Genomic DNA, 13,284 nt, shown 5'->3' with positions numbered 1-13,284 from the left:
CTACTTTTATAGGAGAAGAAATGCTGCAAAATGACAACATTCTTTCAAAAAGCACTTTATCCCCAATAAAAGTGTCCTTTAAAAGTTGATATTGGATCCACTGCTGTTCACTGTTTTTGTAAACCTGATGTTATTACATTATGACAGCCTTGATTTAATTCAATACACTAATGTAGCACACTGTAGTGTATTGAAAATCCATATCAGTTGTACAAGATACACTAATAAAAGGGATTTTCATACTAAAAACTGTCTTCAACATTCATGTTTACTTCTAAATGCATCACAAAGGAACATTTTGCTCTTTTTGGGGAAAAATGCAAACTCATATCCCCCTCCCTCCACCATATATGCATTATACTAACTTCAGATGAACTTACTGAAAAGTACATAAAATAAAATATCCTGGGTTTCATGGTGATAATTTACTTCATTTTGATCTCTAAAGTGCATATTCAGTAAAAAGCCACTGCATATTTTAGCTGCCTGCAACATATTACTTTTTCCCACCCCCCATTAACTACTGACCCACATTAGTTAATACAAATACACTTATTCTGCCAAAACTCTTCTTGTGCTCTATAAATTGAAGACTTCTCTCAGAGTAGCAATGCAAGTTTTATTTATTTATTTTTTAAGTTGTTAACTTGGGTAGAGCCCTGATCACCATGGACTGTTTACAGACTCACCCAGTAAGAGAGTAAAATACAAAATGCACAGGCAGCTAGCAATAAAAAATAAGTGGTTACAGATGATAAAGACAGGATACATGAAAAACAGATAATTATAGGACATATAGTACAATCAGAGAACTCTAGGTACATTGTAAATCACAATAAGTTAATATATATGGGACTACTGAATTTGGTTAATACAGGAAAATGTCGACAGCTGCTTGATTGACCACACCTGGTTGACATATGCAAATGGTCGACAGGTGTGTTATTTTGACAAGATGGGGAATATTCCCTTTCCACAGGGATTGCAAGATCTCAGAGTTAGTATATGTAATTGCAGGTGGTATGGGGGATACAAGGGGGCTTGCCACCTGCAAAAAATAATATTATTTCTTTCTTGTTTGCATGAGGCGAGGATTTTCCTCATGCATGTGCAGCTCACTGCCAACATTTGCGTTGTCGACCTTTTGTAGTCAACATTCTTGCCATCGACATTTTACACACACATACATTTTATATATATATATATATATATATATATATATATATATATATATATATATATATATATATATATATATATATATATATGTATCAGTATGGATCCCTGTCATATGACAGAAACCATAAGACTAAAATTTAAAAAATTTTAAAAGACTGAAAAGTCACTTGACTGAAATCCATAATACTTAATTTCAACATACTAAATTTTAAACTGGACCATATAAAACCAGACTAAGTGGGGGCTGTGCCTCACTTAACTATATATATTAGCTCCAGGATTGCACTACAGTGGGAAAAAGGGCATAGTAGTGGCAGCATGTAGACTACTGTAAGGTACATGAAAGGTATATGCCCTTTTCCCTACTGTAGTGCAATCCTGGAGTTAGTATATATAGTTAGGAGGGGTGGGGGCACAGCCCCCCACCTAGTCTGGTTTTATATGGTCCAGTTTACAATTTAGTATATTGAAATTCAGTATTATGGGTTTCAGTCTTATGGTTTCAGTCAAATGAGGTTTCTATCATATGATAGGGATCCATACAGTATACATATATGCGTGTGTGTGTGTGTCTGGGTGAGGGATCCATACAGTATACATATGTGTGTGTGTGTGTGTGTGTGTGTGTGTGTGTGTGTGTGTGTGTGTGTGTGTGTGTGTGTGTGTGTGTGGTGGGTTTACTATCATTTGCTTCAACTGTACTTGACTGAAAATCAAATTATTGAAAATATTTGACTGTAAACTAATTACCTGAAACCCATCTGACTGAAAAGCAAGTGACTGAAAACCCATTTGACTGAAATCCCATTTGACTGAAACATCTCATTGAATCACAAACCATTAAAAATATTCACCATAAGAAAATACAACATAAAATATTGTATGATATATACTAACTCCATGGCTGCACAGCCACTTGAGAAAGTAAAAAAATACCATGCGTAGTGAATCAGTGTTGGTGCTAGCACTGGTTCATTATGTATGGTGTTTTTTTAAGTGGTTGTGTGAACTTGGAGTTAGTTTATATAATTAAAGGGGGTGCAGCAGGCTTTTCCCCTGCAAAAACACTATTTTATGCTGCATTTTTTTATGTTGAATATTTTCAGTCATTCATGATTCAGTGAAATGGGTTTAAGTGAGCTGGGCTTCAGTCAAGTGGGTTTTCAGTCAATTGCTTTTCAGTCAAATTCTTTCAAAAATTTGATTTTCAGTCAAGTACAGTTCAATCAATAGTAAATTATATATATATATATATATATATATATATATATATATATATATGGTTCTACCTGACATAATCGAAACTGCAGAACACCGACAACGTAATCACCGACACCACATAATCGACAGTGCATAAACACGAAACCTCACATGCCCGACAACGAAATAACCGACGGTACACAAACACGAAACCTCATACACTGCACACACCACAATAACAACAATCAACAAACAAAACACATCCCTTGTCCAAAAACCACACACACAACACAAGCACACCAAAATCCTTACAAACCCACACTAAACCTCGCATACACAACTATCTACAACCCTAACTCAAACCCTAACCCTAAGGTCCGTCACTATCGCACACTCAGCTAACCTGCGCCCTAACCCTAACTCACTTAACCCGCCCCTAATCCAAAGACTTTCACTACCGCACACTTACCTAACCCGCGCCCTAACCCTAACTCACTTAACCTGCCCCTAACCCAAAGACTTTCACTACCGCACACTTACCTAACCCGCGCACTGACCCTAACTCACTTAACCCACCCCTATCCCCACAGACCGTCAATATCCACACTTACCTTACTCGCACCCTAACGTCCGTCACTACCGCATACTTACACAGCCTTTTCCCATGTCAGCATCCTCGGCGTCGGTGTTTCCATCCGTCGTGTCGGTCTTCTGCATTGTCGATCTTCTGGCGCTCGCGATTCACTTGTCGGTGTTCTGGAGTGTCGACTATCTCAGGTAGAACCATATATATATATATATATATATATATATATATATATATACACACACATTGCAGAACATAGCAATGTCAAGTCAAGAAGACCGACTGTATATCAGCAGTCGACCAGGTGATGTACTGTTTTCTGCACTGTAGTGTGATCTCGGAGTTGTAATATATAAGTGGCGGGGGGGCACAGCCCCCCACAGGGGAATGTAGGGGGGCTTGCCCCCCTGCAAAAACATTACTGTTAGGGCTGTGCAGTATGGATCTGGTCCATATGTACTGCTGCTATGGGGGCAATGGAGTTCAGAAGTCGAATTTGACTTCACTTGTCTCTGTTTCAGTAGCTGAACCTTCCTGACATTGTGAACATTGGAAATGTAAACTGGATTTGTGAACAGTTTACATTCCGGTGTTCAATGTTTTAATAGTAAACTCTATATATATATATATATATATATATATATATATATATATATATATATATATATATATATATATATATATATATAAAATATATATAGATGTTGTTGGCACAAAATATCTAAAATTCAAAATATTGAAAACTTAGATTTTGCCCTTTTTTACTGTTGTGAGATCCCAGAGTTGGAATATATAAGTTGTGATAGGGGGTGGTAAAAGGAGCACAGCCCCCCACATAAGGGAGGGAGGGGGCTTTCCCCTACATACAATAGGTTTTCTATTTTAGTATTTTGAGTTTAAATATTTTGACATTTTGGCATACAACTATATATATATATATATATATATGGATCTATCTTACTACGTCGACAAGTCAAAACGCCGACAACAAAATCACCGACACCACATAACCGACATTTCACAAACACGAAACCTCACATGCCCGACACACCATAATCCCGACAAGCAACAAACAAAACAAATCCCCGGTCCAAAAGCACACAACACAAGCACACCAAAATCCTTACAAACCAACACTAAACCTCACATACACAACTACCTACAACCTTAACTCAAACCCTAACCCTAAGGTCCGCCACTATCCCACACTCACCTAACCCGCGTCCCAATCCTAACTCACTTAACCGCTAACCCACAAACTATCACAGTCGCACACTTACCTAGCCGCCCTAACCCTAACTCACTTAACCCCCTAACCCACAAACTATCACAGTCGCACACTTACCTAGCCGCCCTAACCCTAACTCACTTAACCCGCCTAACCCACAAACTATCACAGTCGCACACTTACCTAGCCCGCCCTAACCCTAACTCACTTAACCCGCCTAACCCACAAACTATCACAGTCGACACTTACCTTACTGCACCTAACGTCCGTCACTACCGTACATACACAGCCTTTTCCCATGTCGATGTTCTCAGCGTCGGGTTTTGATCCGCCGGTCTTCTCCGCTGATCTTCTGGCGTCGGTGTTCTCGCTGTCGGCGTTCTGACTTGTCGACGTAGTAAGATAGACCCATATATATATATATATATACACACACACACACACACACACACACTGAAGTCTAATCACCGGATCAGCTAACTAAAAAAAACCACAAAAAAAGAACATCTTTTGCAGGGGGGCAAGCCCCCCTGCACCCCCCCCCGCATCCTCCCTACTTAAATATACCAACTCCGAGAGCTCACTACAGTGAGGAAAAGGGAATATTCCCATTTCATACTGTATTGTGATCTCCATACTCGGTTTTCAAAGTTTCAGTACTTCTAACAAGTGGTCTCGCACAAGTGGGTTTCGAAGTACTGAAACTTCGACCAACCGAAGTAGACCTATATGTATATGTATATATATATATATATATATATATATATATATATATATATATATATATATATATATGGGTCTAGGACATTTCACTGAATGCACATTTCACTGAAAGTCAAATTAGTGTGCACTTTTCACTGAAAGCTCAATTCACTGAAAACTGAATTCACTGAAAGTTATATATGGTCTTTTCCCCACTGTAGTGCAACCCTGGAGTTAGTAAATCTAGTAAGGGGGTGTGTGGGGGGCATAGCCCCCCACATATTTTAAATATTTTGAACTATATACATGGATACTTGCAATTCCAATATATTAATTTTTTCTGAACATAATATATACTTAAAATATGTGGGGGTGCCCCCGACATTCCCCCTTATTATATATACTAACTCCAGGGTTGCAATACAGTGGGGAAAAGGCCATATATAACTTTCAGTTTAATGTGTTTCAGTGAACTGAGTTTTCAGTGAATTGTGCTTTCAGTCATTTGAGTTTCAGTGAAATGTGCATTCTGTGAAATGTCTTAGACCCATATATATATATATATATATATATATATATATATAAAAAAATTAGCAAAGGATGTTGGGGGGGGGGGGTTCAGCTGTTTTTTTTTTTTAAAGTGAAAGACTGCATGCGCCGTGTCTGGTTCTCAGTGCATGCATGGTAGCATATCATCGTTTTCGACATTTTGACTCCAACATTATTCCACTTGATAATGGGTATTTTTATTCATTAATGGTATACATATACGCACACACACACACACACACACACACACACACACACACACACACACATGTGTATGTATGTATGTATATATATATATATATATATATATATATATATATATATATATATATGGGGTCTACTTTTTATCATCAAAATTACAAAATTACACTCCGCCGAATCACAGATAACTAACTCCACTTACCCGAGACCTTACTTTCGAGAAACTACACCTCTCCAAATGACACATCATCAAATAAACAATAATGGAACATATAGCAAAAAATAACACACACATTCTCCAATATTTTTGCAGGGGGCAAGCCCCCTTTCACCCCACCACACCCCCTGCACATTATATATACCAACTTCGAGATCACACTACAGTGACAACAAAGGTGGCTTCTCCGATCCGTACTCTACTGCGATCTGCATTTGACACTTAACAACCACTGCAAATAGAACCTACCATATACAGAAAAAGAAGATTGCTCACACTACCCTGTCATCTGTCAGGCTCACAACAACTACCGTATACAGGAAGCAACAACCAGCAGCACGCTAAATAGGTCAATGTAATGGACTTCGAAAAAGTGAAGTTTCTCACAAGTGGAATTTTGTGTAAGTGGATTTGCTTACAGTGATTCGATGAACTGTAATTTCGATGAAAAACAGTAGACTTATATATATATATATATATATATATATATATATATATATATTTATTTATATATATATATATATATATATATATATATATATATATATATATTAGTGCTGACAGTTCTCAATGCTGAGTGCTAGCCATGTAGATTACAATATGTACAAGAAGACAGGGAGTATAAAGATAAGGGAAGAGGAATAAAGATGGTAGAGAAGATGGAGGTGGGAGAGAGAGAGAAATAGAGAGGAAGAAGAGGAAAGGGAAGAAATGGATGTGGAAAGGCTGACAGTGGGAGAATGTAATAGTGCAGAGAGGAAATGGAGCAGAGTTAACCTGATCAAGTAAACATACGTGGGAAGACAGTGACACAAAATTTAAGGAGGACAAAGTAAAGGTTTAGGTTAGGGTGCTGTTTTTGAGGCAATTATATGCTGCTTTTTTATGTCTTTTTAAAGAATAGATCTAAACATAGTGTAGGAAGTGGTGTTCTTGCGGTCTGGTGGAAGAAATTCATAGGTCTGAGGCCATAATATTTAAAAACTATGGTCTGATAAAGGGTATAGTTCTACAAAATAAGAAAGGGGTAGTAGAGGTAGGAAGAGACCAGTTGGATGAATGTGTGATATGGTTTGTTACATCTCTTGCTCTCATTTATTGCTCTTTACCTTCCTTAGTCTCCCTGTTTTTATATTATTATTTTCCTACTTTCTTACTGTTGTTGAAGCAGAGGCAATACAGGGTTGATAGTTCTTGCACTTTCACTGTAGCTGTACTGTCCTAATACAGTGTAACCAGTCACACAATGCTTTCCTTGGGTAATACCTGTGGCTAATTCAGAGTGTTCTATTCATAGTAATGGTATGTATTCAGTATTTGACATATACGTATTATTACACTTGACATTTTATTAATTTATCATGTATTGTTCGCTATCAACCATGGAAACTATACAATAAATTCAATGTTCATACTGACTTTCATACATCTGCTTAAACTGATATGATTTACTTCCTTTTTTTTGTGTATGAAGCTATTCTCCTCCACATCTCTTATAAATTTGCCTTGCCCAATCAGACAACAGGAAGAAAAATGCATAAAAATAAATGTATTTATCAGACTGTCTACAGGTGGAGACTAAATGGATGCAGCTCAAAATACTTGCTGTATCTCAGCATACAGGAATGATTTTCTGAGTATAGTAGAGGATAAGGTTATAACCTGTTTTCATGCTTCATTCTTGGATTCCTTTGGGTGTCTGCTTGCTTATTCTGCAGTTCTAAGCAAGTCACTTACTCAGACCATGCTCAAATGCCACCGCTGAAAAAGAGGCATTTGTGCCTAGAAGACTTGCAAAACTAAAATACTAAAATAGAATAATTATTATTTCTTCTGCAGGTATCTATAATTGCCAGTTATTCATGGACATGTGGAACTTTGCACTATATGTTTCTTGAATTTTGTATCATGGTCATACTTTATGTATTGTCCCCTGTGGTTTTTGACAATAAATGCTGAAAGGTTGACTTTGGTCTTTTCCTTTGCCCCTAGACTTTGCATTGAATGTGAACATTTCAAAAATGAAAAAAATACGGAAAAATGTAAAACAGTAAACTGTACCGGTTTCACTGCAAATATTGTGGAAAGCCTGGGGAAGGACAAAATGTGTAAGGAGAAGGATTCAGTAAACTGCTTCATGAGTTTCACTCTGAAAGAAAACGATGGCTTTGACTCCTACTCTGCCACTGTCCTTAAAGACAGAGGTAACCTGTTTGTTGTGATGTGTAATCTTCAGTTATAGCTTTATTGACATACAATGCATGTTATGGCAATTAATGACTTGAGAGTTGAAATTGAGGAGAATATGTCAGGACAGCAGGGCAATGTCCATTTGTACAATTTCAAGAATGTAAATGATGGTTAGATATCGGCATTAAGTAGGGTGGCTGAAATAGTTCTAGGCCATTGATCTGTGAGGAAGGATGTTTAGAAGCCTAGCCTTACATTCCCATAATTGCTTTCAGCCCTTACATTTTTCATATGAATAACCTAGGGGAGGGCAGAACAAGGATACGTTGGGACATTTATTTGTTGGTCCTATCCATGAGGGAATGGGTGCCAAATTTGGGGCTGAATTTGCAGTTTCCCACCCATTCATCCAAATTACTTTTGAAAAGACTATGAGGAATACTTTGCTTTAGGTGGAATGGAAGATGGTTTCACGGAAGAAATATTCTCTGTGATACATATCCCTCCAACATGTTCTATTTATGGTTCAAATGAGATTGAGCAGGTATTCATGATACCATTGGACATGGGATGTGTAATAGGTCTGACAGGATAGGGACTACTGAGCCTCTGTATATGAGGCAGAGGTCGCCCTTTTCTAGCCATATGATACTGAGAAGAGGGGCAAGGCTTTGAGATGGTCTGCATGATTTTTGTGGTTTAGTTGGATTCCTGAAGGTCAGTGCCATAAAAGAGATGAAAGCTCATTCTTAACCTGTTTAGTTACATGGTTCAGACAGTACTGTAGATATAATATGCAGTAGCTTTACAATCAAAGTGCCTGCAGTTTGGATCAAAATGCATTTACATTTTTCTTTTCTATAAAAAAAGTCATTTGTCTTATTTACTTACACTACTGTAGGTATTGCAGAAGTCTGGGTGAAGTATTAGAAATATAATATCTCTATTATTATCTATTTATCTTTTTGATTTTTGGATCAGCACAGTAGAAACAGAAGCTTGTTTCCATGTAAGATTTATGAGTATTACATTACATTAACAGTAGGACAGAGATCTATTTGAAACACAGTTTTTATAGACTCATACATTGTTACTAGGCTAATGACCCAGGGGAGGGAGCTTTTTTAAGCCTAGCCAAGTTTCCTAAAAGAATAATCACATCCTGTATTCAAATAGGACACTGTGTGCCAGGCATTTATAAGCTACCTTTGTCCATAAGGGACATGGGTGCCAGGCCCGGTGTAAATTTCCAGTTCCTCATCCACTGGTCTAGGTTGAACTTAAATGAGGTAATAGACTAACTCAGCTTCGCAAGGATGGGAAAAGCCTGTTCCATAGGAAGGGCAGTCTCTAGGATACATATCTGTCTATCCAGCATGTTCTGTTTAAGTCACAGACAAAATTCAGGTCCTTAGTCCTTGTATTCCTGGTACTGTTTGACTTATGTATATGCCAGATTCATAAGTGTTGGGTTTGCAGATGTCTTGTAAGACAGGCATAGAGCACTCCTCAGCAATCTATAGGATACTGAATACACAGAAAGGGCTTTAAGGCACTCTGCATAAGGCAAGTTTGTTACATCTTGTTCTCTTTTTGTAAGGAACCTCTGTTATCACTCTAATTGCTGCATATGCCTGGTCAGGTACATACCAAAGGGAGCAATGTATTCTATGACTGGCCTGATAAGGGCAGGCTACACTGGGATAGTGACCTCTTTGGACCTAGATACCATACCCTTACTTATAAGTTTCAAAACATAAAAAGATGTCCTCATCACTGTGGCCACATGGTGGTTGAAGGTAATGCTATCATCTACATGCTTACCCAGATCCCTGACCCTTGGGTCAACTCTTAGGGGTGAATTTTCAACATGGTAATTAGTGAGGATGGTTGACCTCCCAAAGGGTATATTTCTTAGCATTTGATTTAAGACCATGGCTTTGGCACCATTTATTTCTTGAAGAATGCTTGTGTCTGCAGGGTAGTTGATGAATAACCCCCTACCTTGTAATCATTGGAATACTTAGTCAGCCATAAACCTATAGTGTTTGCTTCTACTTCAGAGAAATATATACCAAAAGGAGTGAGCACAGTACCAAGCCCTGGGGGACTCCGCTAGTGGCTGGCCGCTTGGTGGAGGTGGCCTCACCTATTTTGATCTCCTGGGTCCTATCAGAGAGCCAATTGACTATCCAGTGGGTGATAAAAGAGTTTACACCTAATTTAATTAGCTTATCTATAATGCCTGTGTGGAATATTGTATCAAAGGCCTTGGCTAGTTTGAGGCAAGCTGTGTGTACAGTCATGCTCTCATCCATTGCTTTGGTGACCCTCACAGAGAAGTCCACCAGATGTAATAGGCATGACCTTTCTTTAACAAAGCTGAACTGTGATGGGACCAACATTTGCAGGTTACCTACAGTCTCATTTATCATGTGCATGGCGATTCTTTCCATGGCATTACATATGAGGCTTTTCAGACATACGGACCTCCTTTGTGCAAGTGATATTAGATCTGCCATACTGGTTAATCTGACAGGAGACTATCTGCAGTGGGTGCATTTTTACTCTCCTACTCCCCCCCCCCCCCTTTGGCCGGATAACCTCTCCTTCCTGTAGCAGCAGATCATTAGGAAATACACAATTTAACATAATTTTATTTATGTGTTTGTCTTTTTTCTGTGTTGCTGGCTATGTTTCTTTAGCTGGAGGGATAAAATGAGCTGGGCATGCCATTCCACCCTAGCCTAAAGTGTGATGTGATATCAATTGTCAGCAGGAGCAATATGCACCAGTGAATGTTTAGAAATGTCCTGAGCTAGGGCTATCACAGACGAAATCCCAACAGTTACCAACATCAGAGGACATTCTTATAAATTAAATGCTATAATGAATACAAATGTGCTATGAACAAGATGCAACAGAGTTTGGATATCTTGCAAGTTGAAACCGAAGAGACTCATTAGTTTGTTAAAAGTTTTATTGTACAAGTAGCTCCAAAGTTCCTTAAAATCTATTCAACTAGAATGAAACTAAACATGTCTTAGAAACTGACATCCAGTGTTAATATCCATGTGAGCATTAATGACATGAGACATACCTCCCTGGACTATATGAAGAAAAATGTGGTAGAGCTTTCACATTATGTGCCTCAGGCAGGTATTAGCCTAGGAATGAACTTCTCCAAGGTGATACCACAATATAAACCTAAGATGGTTGACATTAACAAGTGGCTTAGGTTCTGGTGTCATTCTAAGGGAAGGTCCAATATTTGTCAGCTTGGGAAGACATGATCGACAAACCACACTGCTTGGCCAGTGATGATTTCCACCTGTCCCCACCAGGCTTTCACATACTGGCCAAAACATTATCCACCCATATAGTTTCTTTTTTGGGCAACACCAACCTGATAGACCTTCTGACATAGTAAATTCTACTCAAGATAAACTAAATGTGTTACTGCTCACTGCTAGGAATCTCAACAAGAAGCTCCAATCCCTAGAAATGCTCTTCACCCTTGAGAGTGTTGACATTTGTGTGGTTATTGAGACATGATTTAATGCCATGGAAGCCACCCCAGCAATTCAAGGCTATAATGCTTTCCACAAATTTAGGCCAGCTACTGCGCTTGAAGGGACAAGATGTGGAGGTGTATCAATCTACATAAAAAGTAAGTACACCTTAAGACTGGTCAAACAATATGACATGCTTGTACTACTCCATATCCAACTAACTTTAGGTAAAGGCCATTATCATATCCTTGCTAGCTATAGGTCCCCATCTATGACCCAAGATAACCATATCATGTGCTTGAATGTAATGGAGTCACTCACTATCCAGCCAACACCAAATTCATGGGTGATTTGAACTATCCCATAATAAACTGGGATACATAATCAGCCACTAATATGCAGCCTCAAAATGTCCTGGATTTTGTTAATGCAAATAACTTGGAACAGCTAGCCTGCACACCTACCAATGGTGCAATTATCCTGGATATGGTACTCAGCAAATCTGAGGGAATGTTGTTAATGTAATATCCTCACTGGTCAGATTAGATCACAAAGTGGTCACCCTTAAATTAAATATAAAGCCAAACTCCTAACAAATTTCAGAACTTTTAAAACATTTCCCAAGGCTAACTAGCTCATATTAAGCAATGGTAGAATAAATTCCAAGACCTCCAATCTCAGAGAACACTGTGGCCTATGTGGAAGTGTTTACAGAAACCCTATACAGGCATGTAAATAAGTGTACAAAAACAGCAGTACCAAACCAAAATAGACTTAGGTTAAACTCCATAAACAAGCCCTCTTGGTAGACACCCAATACTAATAGGTTGTACAACAAAGAAAAAGAAAATCATGTCCAAAAATAAGAAGGGCTATGCCTAAAAGACAAAAAAACTCCCTCATCAGTCTCAACAAGCAACTCAAGGGGATATTCAATTCTACCAAAGCCAACTTTGAGACATAAATAGCCTCCCAGGGTAACGGTAACCATAAGGTATTTTTCAGTTGTGTATGCAACCTTAAGGGGACACTCAACAAGTGTGCTGAAGTAATAGTAAATGGAAAAGCCTATACTCAGTCAGCGAATATAGCAGATTTGCTGGGTGATAAAGTTAGCTTCAATTTTACCCTCAAATCATCCACAGTACCACCCCTAGGAAATACCCTCTACCATTATTCATAAAATTATCAGTAAACAACAGGTCCTCAACTGCACTCTCCAAAGCTAAAAACACTGCATCAATATATCCTAATAATATCCCAGGACACCTCTTAAATTGCCTAAAACATGACCTGCCAGGCCCACCCGAATCTCTTTTCAATCAAAGTCTCTAGACAGGTTTTGGCCCTAGGGAATGGAGGACTGCAGCAGTCATCCCTCTGCACAAAGGGGGAGCATCAACAGACCCAGGGAACTACAAACCCTTAAGTTTAACATACATGCAAGGCCACATGAAGAATTATCATGTACCTAATAAACAAAGACATAAGAAACACTGGACTCATACCAGTTCAGTTTTGTCAAGGACAGGTCATGCCTAATAAACCTGCTCATCTTATTCAGGAAGGTCACTAGAGCCATGTATGAGGGCAAAACGATGTGTACTGCCTACCTTGACTTGGCAAAGGCATTTGACACAATACTTTACTTGGGTATTATACATAAACTCACAAATTTAGGCATAAATTACTATGTCACCTGACAGATAGCCAAATAGCT

General features: G+C 38.4%; 1 protein-coding gene across 5 annotated transcripts in view; it reads left to right on the top strand.

Annotated features, from left to right (window-relative positions):
• The window catches only part of LOC122804909 (integrin beta-2-like), a 1,526,426-nt gene that overhangs the window by 1,434,048 nt on the left and 79,094 nt on the right, over window positions 1-13,284 (top strand). For all 5 annotated transcript variants that reach the window (XM_044075116.1, XM_044075114.1, XM_044075112.1 and 2 more), the window contains one exon: window positions 7,855-8,066. In XM_044075116.1, the coding sequence (XP_043931051.1) occupies window positions 7,855-8,066 (212 nt within the window). The remainder of the gene's footprint in view (window positions 1-7,854; window positions 8,067-13,284) is intronic.

The sequence above is a fragment of the Protopterus annectens genome, chromosome 6.part0 (assembly GCF_019279795.1).
Source record: "Protopterus annectens isolate FY-2018-M chromosome 6.part0, PAN1.0, whole genome shotgun sequence".
In the NCBI taxonomy this organism is placed as follows: Eukaryota; Metazoa; Chordata; order Ceratodontiformes; family Protopteridae; genus Protopterus; species Protopterus annectens.
Note: the sequence above shows the minus strand (reverse complement) of the source record. Positions and strands in the feature narration are given on the sequence as shown.